General features: G+C 42.5%; 1 protein-coding gene across 3 annotated transcripts in view; it reads right to left on the bottom strand.

The window, feature by feature from the left end:
* MAST2 (microtubule associated serine/threonine kinase 2) overlaps positions 1–19,234 on the bottom strand; it is a 187,476-nt gene that overhangs the window by 100,293 nt on the left and 67,949 nt on the right. For all 3 annotated transcript variants that reach the window (XM_080349198.1, XM_080349200.1, XM_080349199.1), the window contains exon 4: positions 5,708–5,739. In XM_080349198.1, coding sequence (XP_080205324.1) covers positions 5,708–5,739 — 32 coding nt within the window. The remainder of the gene's footprint in view (positions 1–5,707; positions 5,740–19,234) is intronic.

Below are 19,234 nucleotides of genomic sequence, written 5' to 3'. Positions count from 1 at the left end.
AAACAATGCTTTCAAATGATTTTAAAGGCTAATATATGAATAGCGATGCTCCTCTGGAGCCTCCTCCACCCGCAGAGCCAGCCCCACATAGTGGGTTATTTCTGATCCCCTGCCCGTGTGTTCTATGTAGCTCTGGGAAGGATGGAGCAGCCAGAAAATACCACCCATTCCCCTCCCCATCTATAAAAAGTATCACAAGCGAACGCACTGGACGGAGCCGTGATTTCTTATTCCACTTCTAGATTCAAGACAGAACAGCGCGCAAAAGTAGCAAAACTCCCTATTCCTTTCCAGAACCGTGTTTTTTCTCCATTTCCAGCGCTTTGGCTTCAAAGTGTTTGATGCACAAACCGTTGCCCCTGGCAGGGAAGCGGCATCGATCAGTCCCAGCAGAAACAGATGCGCAGAAATGCAATGATATCCTCCATTTCTCCGCAGATCAGGGGAAATTCCCACAGCACCTGAGCTGAGATAAAGACATAAACCAGCACTGAAGGCCAGATTATTTTCCCTTTTCCTGCAAACTTGTTGTTGTTTCCAAGGTCTGAGGATTAAAAAGAATACGAGTAGAAACTTAGATAAACTGGTACTCAGCGTATCCTCCCAAAGAAATTCCTTGGTGCGTTTGTGTGTTATTTCACTGTTGGGAAGCGGCAATAAGTTTAACGGATTCTGATGAAGGTTCGTTTAATGAAACACCCCGTGAAATGTCGAGGGCTGTAGAAACTAAGAGATTTTGGAGGTTTATAAGTAGAAAGGGAGTGCAGAGGAGGAGGGAGAGAAAACAAGCCAAATAGTCGACATAAATTGCCTTAAAAATTAATTAGAAGGAATAAAGACCAGCACAAAATCTTACACATCTTTAGCAAACACTATTAGGTTGGTTACCACATTTCATACAGACAGACATGAAAACTTGAGGTAAACACTATTTCTTACCAGCGCCTATCACAATCAAAACAGATCTTTGTAATACTTGGTTTATTTAAATGTGTCTTTTTACTGGATCTATTTTTATAATTACTTTTCCTATTCCTCCATGTTCTTTCTCTGTTTGCATACAGACTTTAAACACTTGATACAGGCACTTGACAGCAAGAAAAAATTAACAAAAATAACCTGCACTGCATCTGAAATTAAAAACTGGTTTAGCGAATTGAGTTTGCTGAGCAAAGTACTTGTTTCAAATGTAGATACAAAGTCATAAATCAATATTTTCCTTTCAGAAAACGTTTGGAACGTACAAAAATGACAGCACCACAAGATAGTAATCCTAAAAAAAGTGAGGATTTCAAATATAAATCCACATTTTTCATAAAAAACATGAATAATGTTCATGTTATGACATAATTAAAAATGGGGTGCAGAAGAAGAAGCCGATGGCTCGATACAAGCCAACGTCGATGTAGTGACCGCTGGTTAGCTGGGGAGGCAATGAGGAGAAGCAACGAGCCCCAGGATGGTGTTGGGAATGTGTGGTTCACAGTCGGGTCTTTTGGATGCCGGGTTCCAGCTACACACACGGACACACGCGAGCGCTTCGCCACCTTTGTCCTTTCAAGCCCGGAACGTCTCTAATGCGCCTCCTGTGCAGGCGCCCAGCAAAACCCAATCTCTGCACATGGCAGAACAACAAGGGAACAGAAAAGGATAATGGCTGAAAATAATTAAACCACTTCCACTAATACAATGGAGATCAAAGTTTGGGTCTAGCACTTCACGTTCGCTATTGGAAATTAAAGAAAATATTCATGAATGGTAATTATTTTTTTGTGAACAAAGCATGGGGAAAAACATAAGCAATATATTTTTATGCATAATTCATTAAAGGAAAACTTTGAACTCTGATTATTGAACCACACCAGAGACAGGATATAACTACTCGTTCCTGTTCTCATATTGTATTATTCAACCTCTTTGCAGCCTACAACTCAGTTGAGTATAGTTTCCTTTAATGTATTAAACATAACCTCCCAACAGAAACACACACACTTTGAGCACATTGACAACAAAATGGTATCTAAATTATCAGGCATTCCCCGTAATGTCACCCTGCGTGCAATTCCCCCATCTGTTCTACACGCCTGCTCGCTCCGGGCTCATTATTTCAAGATTAGACTGCAGGGCCAAGCCATGATGTCCAGTGCCCTCCTTCCACTAACATGGAAGAGGAGTCGCTAATCAACACACTTTACAGGCTCCATCCCACCATTGAGTCTGTTCAGCTTCTACCCATGGTTTCCTTCAAGTGACAAGATTCCTTATGCTCTCCTGCCAAAAATACTGAGGTATCTGACTCCACTCCTTTCCCTTTGCACAAACAACCACAGCGACTGGTGTTGTCCGTGCCTACAATTGGTTCGTGAACAAGGAGCGAATACTGACCCAAGCAACATGAGCCAGATAAAGTTAGAAGCATTGTCAGGAAGAGCTCGTCTTTCTCCATTGGGCAATGACAAACACCTGAGCTAATCCAGAGTTCCCGACCTTTCCAACTCAACAATCGGCCAACGCAATCACCTCGCAAGCAGCAATAATCAAGTCTTCCTTCTGCTTCTGGCTGGCTGGCAAATAATTATTTCCTCTCCAAATGTACAGTCGTAAATGCACCCCAGCCCCAAGCTGAGCACACAAAAAAATGCCGAAGGGCTGTATATTTCTATATAATACAATCGCTACTGAGCTGCTTCAAAGGCTGGAGTTTGTGCAGAAAATGGAGATACCTCTTGAGGGTTTGTGGCTCCAAGCCAGATACTCCATCCTCCTGTCAATTGCTGCTCGTGCTCCTGTCAGCGAACAGAAGCCAGCAAATGACAGTCAGGATGTAGCTACGGCCATAACGGTCCCTGCTCACCAGCTCCAGCACAGCACCACCTTTCCACAACACGTTTGCTTTTCAGAGCTTATTTTTGCGTATGAGGTTCATTGTTCATTCAGGCAGGGAACAGCCTCCAGAAGAACTGAAAACTGCCTACGGTCTGTATTTAAGTAGACATTGTTAGGCCACCTTTTTTGACCAAATGGTTAAACAAATTTATACATATTATATGTATATTTTAAACATAGGTACTCACACAGATTACAATTATGCCTTTTCTTGATATAAATTTCTCTAATTCCTGATTCATAAGCTAAGAGTGGATTCGTTTTTTAAATCAAGTGAGCACTCTGGTACTGGGATACACAACGTCGTACTGGGATACACAATCTGATACTGGGATACACAATGTGGTACTGGGATACACAATGTGGTAGTGGGATACACAATCTGATACTGGGATACACAATGTGGTACTGGGATACACAATTTGGTACTGGGATACACAATCTGATACTGGGATACACAATGTGGTAGTGGGATGCACAATGTGGTAGTGGGATGCACAGTGTGATACTGGGATACATAATGTGGTACTGGGATGCACAATGTGATACTGGGATACACAATGTGGTACTGGGATACACAATGTGATACTGGGATACACAATGTGGTAGTGGGATACACAATGTGGTAGTGGGATACACAATCTGATACTGGGATACACAATGTGGTAGTGGGATACACAACATGGTACTGGGATATACAATCTGATACTGGGATACACAATGTGGTAGTGGGATGCACAATGTGGTAGTGGGATGCACAGTGTGATACTGGGATACATAATGTGGTACTGGGATGCACAATGTGATACTGGGATACACAATGTGGTACTGGGATACACAATGTGATACTGGGATACACAATGTGGTAGTGGGATACACAATGTGGTAGTGGGATACACAATCTGATACTGGGATACACAATGTGGTAGTGGGATACACAACGTGGTACTGGGATACACAATCTGGTACTGGGATACACAGTTTGATACTGGGACACACAATCTGATACTGGGACACACAGTCTGGTACTGGGACACACAATCTGATACTGGGACACACAGTCTGATACTGGGACACACAATCTGATACTGGGACACACAATCTGATACTGGGATAAACAATCACGTACATCAGCTCCATGAAACCCTTTTCAGTGAGCCTGCACGCTTAACAGTACAGCATCAACAGACACATACACACTACTGAAACCATTTGGTAGAATTAACTGCAGAATCTGTAGCTCCAAAAACTGCAATTAAATCATCAACTAGATAACACGGGCAACTAACCAAAGACATCTCAATTCTTCATAGATTTTCAGTCTCCCTAGTAGTTGCAACCTTGTGCTTAAAATTTATGGCCTGGATCTCCCTGACACGGGTTGCTGAATTTCTTCAGACAGTGATGGCTTAAAAGGCACTCACCCGTGGATGAAGAGTGAAGCAATGAAAACTGAAGGTGTTAAGTCAATATAGAAAAGAACCCCAGTCATTTGGTTTAGTTCCTGCTAAATAAAACACCACACGTTCAAAGCACTTTGTTTGTATCTCAGATATTTCCAGTGTAAATGCATGAGTAGTTCTGGGTCACACTCACCCCCACGCTTGGCCAAGGGCTGGGAATATCTCCGGCATCCTCAATTTCAATTCCAAAAGTTTTGTACAAAAATATTTAAGTTACCTCAAACAAAACGCCTGTTGGTATCTCACCACTCCCTCATTTATTCAGAGGACGTTCGCCATCTTCAAATCACGACCACCACCTTTCTTAAACATCTATCAAATACAGTCACGCTGCCCTTTAAGGCACACTGGTTAAAAAATAACTCAGTCGGGTTTTCATATTCTTTAAATAACTCCCTGGCTGGTTTATCATTGTCATATGAACTAAACAAAAAGGTCTGGCCATGCCCCATTTTAAAAAAAAAGCCTTTTGATCCACCGTATTGTTCAGCCCTGAATCACTGGCACTTTCCAAACGCCGCTTTATCCAAACACTGTTTCGTACACAAAGGGGAAAGCTTATGGTAAAAGACTGAAAATCATTTCTCATTAGAACCAGAAACGTGAGGAAGAAAGGTTATATGCTTTTGTGAGCTTCGTGGCTGTAGTCTGCAAGCTTTGGGAAAGAATTTTAAATCATAGCGCAACAGCAGGCAGGACAGAAACCTTCTCTTTTATATAATGCAATCAACATCACAGTTTCTTCCACCATAAATCTGCAAGCAGAATAGCAGAAGCTGACTTCTCTCGTATCACTGAAACACAGTTAGCTGGCTAAAATTCTTTAAACATCATAATACATTTATTTTTAAATTAGTTTGTTTAAAGCACATTTTTAAAAGCCTACTTTTTCCACTATTTGCGACTTAGTTGAAATATCTGTCCACTGACTGCCCCACAAACACCGGACCTGCCCGCCTCCAGCTCTGTACTTAGATTTCTGTCAACAGGCTGTTTGAAGAGCAGCGATCAGAGTTGTCCATGTCACATAAATAATCAGTGACTTCTGTGGAGTCACTTCAACCACGTTTAGTGCAAGCAGCACTCGACACTGCAGCTACTCCCATACCCGGATCAGCTCAAGCTGATAATTACGAGTAAGCTTACACTGCTGCTACTTTGCTTACTACACTTTAGGAAATGAATAGAGGTTTCAGTCTCGGAGAAATGCAAACGAGCTGCTTCCAAATGCATGGCAGATTCTTGAAAATGCTAACAGGGAAAACAAAGTATCTGCCCATTTAAATTATTTCCATAAGTGAATGACTATATATGTTCAAAATAAACCAAGTGATGAATAAAAAACCAATTATACTTACAAGCTTCCTCTTCTGGGGAGACTGAGCTCCTTCTGGAAAGAAAAAACAAAGAGAACTTTGAGTTAATTTTACTTGTTATTATATATTACTCATTCATCAATAAATGATTATGGGGAAACTAATAAAAAGCTGGTAATTTCTGACCGTGTGCTCAGTGCAGAACTGCGCACAGCACCGCAAGAGGTGCATCCGCCCATGTTGGCAGCGCAGGCCTGGGGTACAAGAGCTACTCGTCTCATCTCAATAATCATTGCCTTTGCATTCACAAAGTCATAAGCACTCAACAGAGTGAATAGCACTTTGAAATTCAAGCCTAAACATGTATAAGGCAGTGATTAATTCTGTCCCACACACCTCATCAGCATCATATCCGAAGCACTTCCAGCAGGGTGGCACACAATATGGGCAGCATCTGCTGCATGTATGTTCCCGCATTCTCACCACCAGGAAAAAATAATGCAACAGAATGGCTTTGGCTTGGTTTTCTTTTTGTTTGGGGTTGTTACTTTGTGGGTTTTGTGTTTTGTTGTTTGGGTTTGGTTTTTTTTATATACACGTTATTTGTGCTATATACAATATCACAAAAAAGAAAAAGATCAATGAAACAACTCCCACTTAAACACAACATTTCACGCCCAAGCAGCAAAAGCAAAGCAAGGCCGCGAACGCGCAGATTTTCATTGAAAGAAACGGGCCGTGCGCATCCGCCAGGCACCGACACGGCGGCCGCAGCCGCACGGCCGGTCACCGCGGGGCTGGCCCGCAACGTGCCCCCCGCATAGCGGGGCCGCCGGGGCTGCGCTGCCGCGGCCCGCCGCCAGGTGGCAGCCTGCCCCCGCGCGCCGCTGCGGCCCCGCCCCCGGACCAGGCTCCGCCCCCCGACGGCTGAGGCCACGCCCCCCGGGAGTCCAGCCCATTCCCGTTTGTGCCTGGCAGAATAGTGATCTACCCGCTCTATGTTTCATTCCCTTTAAGAGAGAAAAAAAGAACAATAAAAATAAAGTCAGTGTTTTCACTGAATGTTGAAAAAAGTCAAGAGAAAAAAAAACAAGAAATCCATAAAATCTGGCAACCTCTTTTCTGTATTTAGTTCTGGTGTATGTGCTGATTAAATGATTAAGAGTTATTGACAAGCTGTCAATGACTGGTCTGTTAAGTAATACATTGGACATTACTTATCAAATATACCAAAAATCACAGCGACAAGAACTTGAAAAAAATAACAACATATTTAAGATTTAATGGGTTTTTTGCTTGTTTTTGGTTTGCTGGTTTTAAGTCTTGAGTTCTCTACAATTCGAAACTTCATTACAGTTTAACAAGTCTCATGCGTGAATTATCACAGGGCTGACAGCTCACAGCATCAAGAAATACATTCCTGTCATCAGACAAACTTGTCAAGACCTAATCAAAACATTTCAAGTATGTAAGATAGTAAATCATTAGCATCTATAACAGGTTGTGTGGTTTATATTCTAAAAAGGTACTTCTTCCACTCTCGTTTGTTAGAAATAATTAGTTTCCAAACAGTAAGTCTACATAGCAATGACAGCCTTTTGCCACTGCAAATGGATAAATAGGTAAGATACAGTTATTATATATTATTCTGTTTGTGTATATAGTGTATTACTTATGCATATGTATTTCTTACAGCATAGGAGCAGATGTATTTAATTTCTCCTCTTTGAAGACGACCTGATGTACCAAGGGTGCTTAGCAGAGGGTGTTTTTCCTATTCAAATGGAGCATTTCCATTTATTCCAACAGTTGGCCCCAGAAATGTTCAGAATGAGTGAATAAACCTCTCGAATTTCATGGTACTGGTTGAGAAGGAAAAGCAGCGACCTTTACATCTCTTTATCTACCTTCTACTTTTTGAGCTTTAGGGTTCCCATTTACAAGCTTTGCTCCAGTCATTAGGGCTGAGAAGCCACATAAGGAAGGAGAGAACGTTCCCCTGCAGCAGCGCAGCCCTGACGATTGTGACTTACAGACACACCATGGGAATCGTGGTCCCATAACAGCAGCGGACAAGCCTTTTCCTTTACTGTACGCTTGTTTTACTCACACAAAATTACCTTGAATGCTGCCTATAACTCAGGATTAAACACATTCAAGTTTAAAACAAGGACCGATATGGGCTTTGTTCTCGAGATCATCCTTTGAAATGTGCGATCAACTGAGTTCCCAAATAAGGGAAAAAGTACCAGCACATGACATCTCAATGCAACTGAAATATTATTCTCTCCTTGTAGCAATTGTTTCACTCTGCACCTCCACCTTGACAAATGCAGTGCAACTGTGGAATCAATAGGCAGTAGCTCAAATTTAATACCCCTGTGGTCTTGGCAACAAAGCGCAATCACAACAATCAATTTTTATACCTGTTGTTCCACTGTGCCTCATTTCGTGCTAGTCCTAAATTCCCCTTCACAACCCCAGGCAGCTGGACTCAAGCACTTCTTACAGCCCTCCAACCAGCCCGTGAACAGCGGAGCCAGCACTAAAGCATCCGAACTGGAAGTTACGTGACTATGAGCAGCATAATCATGAGCTTTGCTTTTCCCGAGTCACCAGTGTCTAAGGAGTTGCATCCCAGGGAAGAAGAAAGAGAGAAAACGCCTGGAGATGGAAGCAAGAAGGGAGCAGCCTGCGCCCACAACTGATGACCTGGTTTAGGGCAGTTATGTTTTGCGCCCCTCATCATAAGAAGAACATTGAGGAGAGAAGGGCAGCAAAGCTGGTGAGGGGTCTGGAGCACAAGTGTGATGGGGAGTGACTGAGGGAACTGGGGCTGTTTATCCTGGAGAAAAGGAGGCTGAGGGGAGACCTTATCACTGTCTGCAACTGCCTGAATGGAAGTTGGAGCATGGAGGGGGTTGGTCTCTTCTCCCAAGTAGCAAGTGATAGGACAAGAGGAAATGGCCTCAAGTTGCACCAGGGGAGGTTTAAATTGGATATTAGGAAAAAATTCTTCACGGAAAGGCTTGTCAGGCATTGGAACAGGCTGCCCAGGGACGTGGTGGAGTCACCATCCCTGGAGGGGTGGTCATATATATATATATATATATATATATATATATGACCATTATTACTTCAGCCAGCCTCCCTGCCACCTGCTCTCTAGGTCAACAATATAACCCTCAAAATAGAGGCTTATATCTGTATTTGACTTACATGAAGTGATAAACAACATCTTAAAAGCTTGTTGCATGTTATTCACACAGAACTTGGGGAGTCGGAAACAAAAACCTACCTTCATAGATCCTAAAAAATAAGAAGTGTATTAAAACCTGTAGTACCCAAATGATGGGAACACACTGTTCTAAAAGTTATTTTTTGGTATCAGTTTCGTATTTCAAGGCATAATTGTTAAACATGCAACTTGATCTCTACATGCCAAAAGCGGCAGCAGATTTTGAGAAAACTGGTTCAAAATGAATCTTGGGGAAGAAAATGAGCATTGTGGAAACTAGAAAAAATCTGGTTTGAATAGCGTCCTTCCAAAAGTTTCTTATATTTGTTTCTTCTTATTATTTCAGACCACGCAGATATAAAATCAGTTGGACACTGTAGCACACACTCCAGGTTTCACTATAGGATTGGGTCCTCTCAGGCCCTACCACGTTTGAGGCAGCATGGAAGGTAAAAGAGGAAATACATTGTCCATTTTAAGCATTACTTTTCTGTTTACATAATATATTTAGTGCACAGGTACTGGATATTTATTCCATTGTGATCTCTTGTACACAGGAACTGCCTGCAAACAGAAATGTTTCTAGGGAGCAGAAGTGCTGGCTTCTTGCATATGGATATATGCACACAACATGAAATGGAAATCAAATCTGGAAATGTGCTTGTTCACTGACCTATAAGACAAGCCGTATCTTTTAAACAGATATGTTACACTGTCAGCCTGGTGAGTTGTCCTTGAGCAGGAAGCGGCACACACGGCACAGCCCCGCAGGCAAAGCCGGCGCCGGAGCGCGTGCCCATGGCAGCTCAGCCCGAGTCCTTCCGAACTAAACCCAGAACCATCGCCACGCTCAGGATGCTCCGTATCTTTGCCAGCGCGCACAATCCCATTCTGAGCTTGCCGCTGACCTTGGCTTGCTGGCGAGGCAGCTCCGTATCGCACCGCTTGGGACAATAGACAAATATTTTTACAGCTATAACAGTAAATATATTTTAGTTAATAAGTTAATATTTCACAGATGATGAAATTCTACTGACACTCATTGACCTGGTACCATGCACTCATGTTTTCATTTTCTTTCCTTTGCTATGTTTGCTTTGGGGGATACGACCAACCAGCAGGGGATTAATTAAATCTCTTCCCATACGTAACCATTTGCATTACAAAAATGCTATAATGAGGGTTGGAATCTCCAGTTCTGATGGAAAATACAACCTGGCCATGCAAGGACAAACCGTAATCCATCCATCAGATTAACAGGAAGGAATTTTTCATGGTGATTAAAAAACACACCCCACATTAAGCTTCTCTTTCACCTATCAGAATCTGTCAAGAAGAATAATTTCCTTCTTCCCACCGTATCATTGCAAATGGTGATTAAAAATAGCACTTCTCAATTTCTCCCTCTAGAAACAACCACATCTGAACTTGTTTTCCAAACTCATCAGCAACAAATTTTAAACAGCAACACTAAAAGTGTATCTGTGCTGAATGTCAGACTAACCTATGGAATATGCTGCAGATATTTTCTATAATTTACTGACTTTCTAGCGACTAAATTTAGGATCATACTGTTAGATCATCTGCTTAGCTACAGAGATGCTTAAAATACAGAAAATGAATAGCCAAGCTCCAGCCAGCATCATTCCAAATACTGAGCAGATATGGATATTAATTCCCAGCCCCTTCTCCACGCTGTACCGAATTTCTGCCTGCGATCACACAAATCCTGGATTGCCATGGACAGCTTAATCCCAGCACATCTTCCCAGTGCCCACCGAACTGGCCAGCAATGTCACCTTCATGGGGCCAGCTTGCCAGAGCCATCAGGACAATGTGTGGCACTAGGATAGTTAAGGGTGTATCTGCCCAGCCGGCGTCACCCTGAACATACTACAAGTTCAAAGTAAATTAAATGTATTATTTGAATTTGTTCCCTACCTCTACAGAAGTTATGTGTCAATACAAGTGTCATTTGCAGGGTATGTGAACACAGAAAATCAAATGGGAGAGAGAAAACAAAGCAAAACACAAAAATAACCAACGCACAACCACACAGCTCGTAAGCTAACAGGCGCCTGCTTCTCCAAATAACCAGTTCATATCAGTCTTCAAACCTGTGGCGCACAAATCGGCCAATGATGCGCTTAATGCTTTCAGCATCTTTCAGTCTCTCGCTTCTCCACAGCTTAGAAAACTCTTACTAGTCAGAAAACAAAAAGCCTTTGGGTTTATTTCAAATGATAGTTACTGCAGAAGAAAATAAAGCTAAAAGGCCTTTAAATTTTAAGCACAATTGCGGAACGCAGCAGCTTATTTCCCTCCCCCACCAGCCCTCCTGCCTGGGCAACATGAAGTTCCTTCTTCCTAAGTAAAGCTAATGACCCAGGTCACATCTGTGCATTAACCTGTCCAGAATATATGGCTCCAAAGCTGCCCACTAACCTGTCATATCACTTAACCTCCGCGCTTTCCGTAAGATTAAGGGTATTGGTTACTCGACCTAAAATAATTTCAGAACACATCTCAAAACAGACGAGAATTCCCACTTTCCTCAGAATATTTTCAGTGCCTGCTCCCATGTCATATATATTTTAGTAGGCTGAAGCGTCTACTCCCTATTTTGTACATTACATCATGTTTTCAAGCCCAAAATACAACCTGACGCAGTGCACCATGAGCCAGACTGAACTCACTCGTGGTAACAAACCCCACCAAAACCACACGTCCTGGCTGATGACAATGACAATGACAATGACAATAACGACGGCGCCTGCAAACTACATTCCCAGGAGGGTGAACGGAGTTGCCCAAGCCCAGGAATGACCCAGCCCAGGCGCAATGAGTGACTTGCAATGCTCCGAGTCTCATTTCCGCCGCAGGATTCATTCTTATCTCTGTTATGTGGGACTAAGAGCGTGGGGTCACTCTAATTTCATGCTATCAGTCAGGCAGCAGTCTCTTTCTTTTCATAGTAAAGAGCTGGTTTCATATTCAATCCCAAGCTTTTGAGCTGAGGTTAAACAGCGAATGGCTTCTGAAAATTAAAGAGAACCTCTCAGAACCCTGGTCACATCAAGAACAGCAGATACAGCAACAGATGTTCAATCCTTACATGCCAGAAAACTAATTTACTATCAACTCCCTTGTTTTTCTCAAGGCTAAAAAATCTGTAGCAACAGCCCTCTTCAAATACACTTGCCCAACTTCTTTTCATAAGATATATAGCACATGAAAGATTATGTTTTGAAGATGTCATTCCATGAGCCAGCACTGGGTCCTTGTTGCCAGGAAGCCAATGGTACCTGGGGTGGGTTAGAAGGGGGTGGTCAGTAGGTCAGAGAGGTTCTCCTGCCCCTCTGCTCTGCCCTGGGGAGACCACACCTGGAATCTTGTGTCCAGTTGTGGCCCCTCAGTTCCAGCAGGACAGGGAACTGTTGGAGAGAGTCCAGCGCAGGGCAACAAAGATGCTGAAGGGAGTGGAGCATCTCCCTTATGAAGAAAGGCTGAGGGAGCTGGGGCTCTTTAGTTTGGAGAGGAGGAGGCTAAGGGGTGACCTTATTAATGTCTTTAAGTATATAAAAGGTGAGTGCCATAAGGATGGAGCCAGGCTCTTCTTGCTGGCAACCAACGGTAGGACAAGGGGTAATGGGTGCAAACTGGAACACAAGAGGTTCCACTTAAATTTGAGAAGAAACTTCTCCATGGTGAGGGTAACAGAACACTGGCCCAGGCTGCCCAGGGGGGTTGTGGAGTCTCCTTCTGTGCAGACATTCCAACCCGCCTGGACACCTTCCTGTGTAACCTCATCCGGGTGTTCCTGCTCCATGGGGGGATTGCACTGGATGATCTTCTGAGGTCCCTTCCAATCCCAAACATTCTGTGATACTGTGATTTGCAGGAAAAAGTAAATTTAAAGATTACAGCTTGAACTTTGCAACCCAGAGTTCTAGATGTGGGGTGGAAGCATTGAAAGAAACAGCAGAGCAGAAGAATGAAGCTGAATTTTCTCTTGTAACACAGATAATCCATAAACCGCAACAGCAGTCGCTTCAGAAGACCATTAGGATAACTTATTCCCTGAAATAAACAATAATAGCTCCCCAAAATGTGCGTGTGGATCAATGAAATGAAGAGCGAGATGCATGGAGTTCTAAACAAAAGGCAAGTAAAGCCTGAGAAATAACACCCCTAATAAATGCTCCAAATCTTCCTTTTATATTTTTGCACAAATTAGCCTAAGGGAGAGGGCATATTGAGAGGAATAAAGCGCACAGCTTAGACAGCTCAGACAGCTCATTCATCTTCCTCATTACTTAATTTTAGTTGTACAAGGCCATAAAGCAGATTACTGATCTACCCTATGTGTGAAACCGCCTGCCCAGCGCCGAATGCTCCTGCAAAATAACAGGAGCAACTGTTCACAATTCCCTTTCATTTTGCCAGACTGCACCAGCTTCAGAAATTTAAGTCGAAAGGTCACACTGTACAAAATTTGGGGAAATGCAGAAAAGTGTCACCTGCGAGACGTCCCGCAGCGCAGCTGTGACGCTATTGTTAGAAACTGCCCTCGAAATCACTGTCTTGACTTGCACCAAAAATTCCTTCAAGACTGGGCATGCAGCGACCACAAGGAAACAGCCACAGCTGCTAAAATGCCAAGAGAATTACAAATAAACAAACCCAGTTGCATTCTTGCCCTTGTTGGCTCCTACTAATATTAATCTATGATTAAGTCAGTTGTCATTTCCACTATACACACACATCTGCTCCTTAAAAGGCTGTTTTTAAAATAATTGACAGCTGCCAGCAAGGGTACCTGACCACCCATTTTATTTATAAAACCCTTTAAACATGCTGAATTTAAAACTGAATATTCAAGCCCAGCATTGTTTTGGGGGAGTTTGGGGACCCTTCTGGTTTATCCTACATAGAAGTTATATAAAATATGCATCCCATGGAAACTCCTGCTCACCAGCTCACGTCCATTCAGTGCACTGTTAATAGTGTGAACATAGATTACCACAAAAATCATATTGAAATACATTAGTTGAGCGACAATCTCCAACGCTGTAGTTGAACCAAGTGAATGTGAATATCAGCAGCAGGTACCTCGCAACAGTCCCAAGGGTTCTGTTTGTTCTGGTTTCCCAGCAGCTCCCCGGTGTAATGGGTTTGGAAGCAGAAAGGCACATACTGGGTTCTGGTGGCTGGTTTTGAGAGGCTCTCCCCATGCCTCCAATTGCTTTGTCAACGTTAGGCTACAGAATTTTACCTTCACAATTGTGTATTTCTCAACCAATTTAGACAAAAAGAAAACCTGTGTCAGACCAGACTCACAATACAGTTTAGTGACTCCTGAAATAAGACCAAGTTTCCTAATAGCAGAGCTCTGGGAGAAGAGATCAACTTATTAGCTCCTCAAAAAGCCTCAACAATGGGGGTGCCGCCCACCCTCCCCTAAAGCTGCAGCACGGCCATTCCACGTCAAAACACTCTCAGAAATTGAAAGCATAAGCAATCAATTCTAAAGATATTTAGTAATTAGCCCTAAAAGGAATTCCAAGCATATAAAGCTCCCCTTCCTTCATCTAGTTTATGACTGATAGCATCTGTAACCTCACGAGGCACCCATTAAGTTCAGTGGTTAATTACATTGCTCTGACTGGACATTATTTACAGAAGCAGCAGATGTAATGTTTCATTGCTTAGTGAGCTGACATGAGGCACTGCAGCTCACCCCTCCCAAATCACGGCTTCCCAATAGAAGCAGGGGAGGCAGGACACGCAAAGGCTGCTCCCGTGATTTTGTGCAAAAGGATCATTAGAAGCGATCATCTGCTTAATGAAGAAATCCACATGCTGAGCGCCATGTGAAAATATGGAGTAAGCAGATGCCGGGCAGTATTTACTCCTTTGTAAGCAGACAACAGAATTTTCACTTCTCTTTTTGCCCTCAGAAGCAAATAGTCCCCGATCCTGCTCGTGGCTGCCGGGCTCTAAACTGCAGCCAAACTGAACCATAAATCCTTAACGGAAGTGGTGAAAGAAAGGGCTCTGTTGCTTCATTGCCACATTATAAATATATTTTACAGCAAAAGCAAATAGCCAGAGAAGTTTTACATGTGTATTATGTGTATAGTAAGGCATTCATCCCCTGGAAATATAAGCTGGTTACATACTTAGTGTGACTCAAGTCTGGTCTCCATCACCTCTTTCACATGTCCTTTCTAAGAGGTGTTTAATCTGCTTAGGAATATTCAAATTAACCATAAAGACAAAAGAAAACAAAAACGGGGCAATCAAACAGTCCTTTCAGTTTTGATGAGGTAGGTAGAGCTATTACAACCACTACCTTACCCTAATTTTAAAGGGAACAACGCTGCCTGTCACGTTCACGTGTGACGATGCTCCGAGGTGGAATATAAAATGGGAAACTGCCAAGCGGTGCTAGGCCAGACCCAAGATTAATTTAAAGATCAAACTGGGTGTGGTGAAAGGTTTATACTAGTGTATGCAGGACAATCTCCAGGCGCAGAGGAGGCAGAACGTATCTCGGGAAAGCAGCATCTATTGCTTTCAAAAGGAAAGACAGCAGGGCTGGGAACCACAGGCGCTCACTGACCTCATCTCCAGTCTTGTCCCGCAGGTATATCATAAATTGTGCAAATGTCAAGTGAACTAGGGTTTTTGGATCACTGAGATTTCTCATATGGAAAAGCACATGATACATCTAAACATCTGTCACAGATTTATTTCTGAGCAACCTTACATTTCATACAGTTGCGTAATTCAGACTTACTCTGTGCCAAGAGATCTGTTTCAGAGTAAAGGAAAATTCATCCCCCATTAAAGTACCAGTAAAACACAGGCGCTCACTCCCAAAGCAGAGACTGGAGAAACTGCAGACTGCGCCTAATGACTTTTAGTTCTGATGGGCGATTAGTGTGCTCCGTAATGGACTGACAGAAACAGCTGATTCTATTACAAGGGCCTGCTCTGGCTAGGATTTGCTTTCTGTTGCTTTTAAATTATAAATATGAAGTCTCTTGAAAACATATGAAGACAAAAGATATTAATCAATCTCAAACTTCTGTCTTCTACTCTACTTCAACAAAGGGCAACAACGATGCTGAAGGGAGTGGAGCATCTCCCGTGTGAGGAAAGGCTGAGGGAGCTGGGGCTCTGGAGCTGGACAAGAGGACACTGAGGGGGGACTCATTCATGGGGATCAATATGGAAAGGGGCAGTGTCAGGAGGATGGAGCCAGGCTCTTCTGGTGACAACCAATGGTAGGACAAGGGGTAATGGGTTCAAACTGGAACACAGGAGGTTCCACTTGAATTTGAGAAGAAACTTGTTCCCGGTGAGGGTGTCAGAGCCTGGCCCAGGCTGCCCAGGGGGGTTGTGGAGTCTCCTTCTGTGCAGACATTCCAACCCGCCTGGACACCTTCCTGTGTAACCTCATCTGGGTGTTCCTGCTCCATGGGGGGATTGCACTGGATGAGCTTTCCAGGGCCCTTCCAACCCCTGACATTCTGTGATTCTGTGATTCAAATGAGAACAAACCTTGACTTCTCTCTGGTGACCAGAGACAGGACCTGAGGGAACAGCAGGAGGATGTGCCGGGGAGGTTTAGGTTGGACATTAGGAAAAGGTCTGTAATCACAGGTATAGAATAAATTTCTGAAGTCTTTGCGAGACTTGCAAATTCATCAAAAATTGACATTGAACAATCCTCTTCTCCAAAGCTTTGGGAAGGTGCTTCTCCTGCCTCTGTCCACATCTCACAACACCTCCTCTCAGTCAACACCCCGTTCACACCTCCAGCTTCAGTCCGATGTTTAAATCATCCAGCTCACAATAGCTCCTGGGCACTCAAGAAGTCCATCATACATTGTTGGTTTTAACTCAACAGCCTTAAGGTCCTACAGGAGAACTAGAATCCAGGTCCATATTTCTCCGATATACATTTCATACAACCCACAAAAAGTTACACGTACTGGAAAGAAAAAGTAACTTCTCCAGTGTAAACCATCCAACAGGCAAATTTTTAGTACATCACAACAATTAAGTACAAAAGTGATGCAAGCACCTAAAAAGCAGCTGTATAGCTCTGCATGAGCATGAGGTATTACATCAAGTTTTGATGTCATTTTTTCAGCCTCTCCCACTTCACTATCAGCCCCAATTCAATAGCTTTTCTCAGATTAGAAGTTACAATTTTGATGTGCTTGCCATGTATGTCAGAGGATGTTTGATACAAAGGATATTTGTTATAGATGTTAAAATGCTTAAGAAATAACCTAAATAGCTTGCAAAGAAAAAGTCAAGATTTAACTTTTCACTAACAGCCTTCTACCTATGTAGAAACCAAACCAAATCCTTGGTTTATTTTCTTTAGGCATTTACCTCATTAACCTATAGTTAGATGTTAACGTTACCACCTGTTGCAATGGTGCTCACCGGGTTCTCACAGACAAGTGCAACTTCAGCAGCCAGAACCAAGGGTTATTAGCGGAATTAAAGCGATCCTGTAAAACCATCCATTGCATACACAAAAAATGAATTATGTTCATTCATTCTCTAAATTTAAATTTGCAATAATCGATATCTTTTATTTCAGTAAAACAGTTTAGAAATGGATAGAATAATTCCAATGTATTCTGACAGCAACAGGTCCAAAGTTCTTTGAACATCTTGTTTCTCATGGACTGAAAGCACAGCAAAGGAAAGATGGTGCTTTGCATTTCAATCCTGTTCCTGGGGCTAAGACATCACAACAAATCCCCCACTGCCTTTGAAGCATCTCAGTTTATTCCGAGGAAAGATGCCCCTTCAGATCGAAACTTTCAGGATTTACGGGTTTATTTTTAAGACGGGCTTTGTTGAATTCAGAATTTTAACATCCGAAAGCAAAACCACCATCTACTCCACAAATGACACATGACTGACTATGCGGGGACTTAAGTAAGGTACATAAACCCAAAGTAACCCTAGTGTAGCTTCTGGGGCTACCGCAGGTTTACATATATGCCAAGTGACGTTTTAGACTTAACATCTGAAAAGGGTTTTTCTCACTTATATGACGAAAAAAAAAGCAAGTCACAGGTAACACTCTATCTTCTTCAATAATGAATCAGACTAGGAATTTTTCTATCATTTATTTTTATAGAAGTATTTACCTTTGAAGCAAATTAAAATATCAACTTGACATTTGTCCAAGAAAAACACTGAGATGCTCACACAGAGACAAAAACTATCAGATATCTGGCAAAAATATATGTATCTTCAGAGAAAAAAAAGAGGTATTTTAGAGATAGTAATTCTGCTGTCTGTCTGGGAGCGAGTAACGTGCGGAAACGTGCGCTCTGCTAAACTGTGTTGGAATATTCTCAGTTGGAGGTAAAGCAACTCAAATCCTCCCCTATAGGAAGGGAGGCAGCAGTTACGCCTCGTCTGCTTAAATCCCACTGTACGACTTGCTTAAAATAAATACAAATCAATAGACATTTCGCCTGCTCGTTTAAAAACCAATATACATCATAGATGAATAAAATACTATTTTTATTTTCCCAGTAATTCTAGTTGAATATTCGCAGGTTTAACATTAACTGCAGATGTAGATGGACCACTGAAATGGGTGTGGATTCTACGAAGCAGAATCTTTACTGTAAAACAAACTAGAATTATTCATAAAATAACTACTGAAGAGTATTATATCTTCTTTTCAGTCTTAATACTGCAAGTTTTGCTCATTGTAGTATACTTAAATAACATCCCACTGCATGTTCAGTCCTAGAGAGATAATTAACAGGATATAAACCTGATAAAGCAAATGACTGACAACAAGATATTACTTTCAAAACAATAAAGGGACCTCCCTGCACAAATCTCTATCAATTTCACTGGAAAAAGTGGGAAAATAAGTTCATTGTGCTCTCCAAAAATCTCCATCTGTGGTTTCCTTCATACCTAATAGGCTTTTGCCCTCACAGATGTAGGTAATTCCGACAACGGTGAATAAGTCTCTGGAGCCTGAGAAATGCGGGGAGCAAGAAAGGGATCAAGAAGCCAATCAGAAAAGAAAAAATGACACCTATAATAGCAAGATACGGGAAGGGGAAATGAACGTGCCTACAATCCCAGTTAGCCACCATGTGCAATACTGGGGTGTATTACAAGGTGGGTGGTCAGTAGGTCAGAGAGGTTCTCCTTCCCCTCTATTCCGCCCTAGTGAGACCACACCTGGAATATTGTGTCCAGTTGTGGCCCCTCAGTTCCAGCAGGACAGGGAACTGCTGGAGAGAGTCCAGCGTAGGGCAACGAAG

Source organism: Nesoenas mayeri, assembly GCF_963082525.1.
Source record: "Nesoenas mayeri genome assembly, chromosome: 8".
Lineage (NCBI taxonomy): Eukaryota > Metazoa > Chordata > Aves > Columbiformes > Columbidae > Nesoenas > Nesoenas mayeri.
The sequence above is the reverse complement of the archived record's forward strand: the minus strand, read 5'-3'. Positions and strand labels throughout refer to the sequence as shown.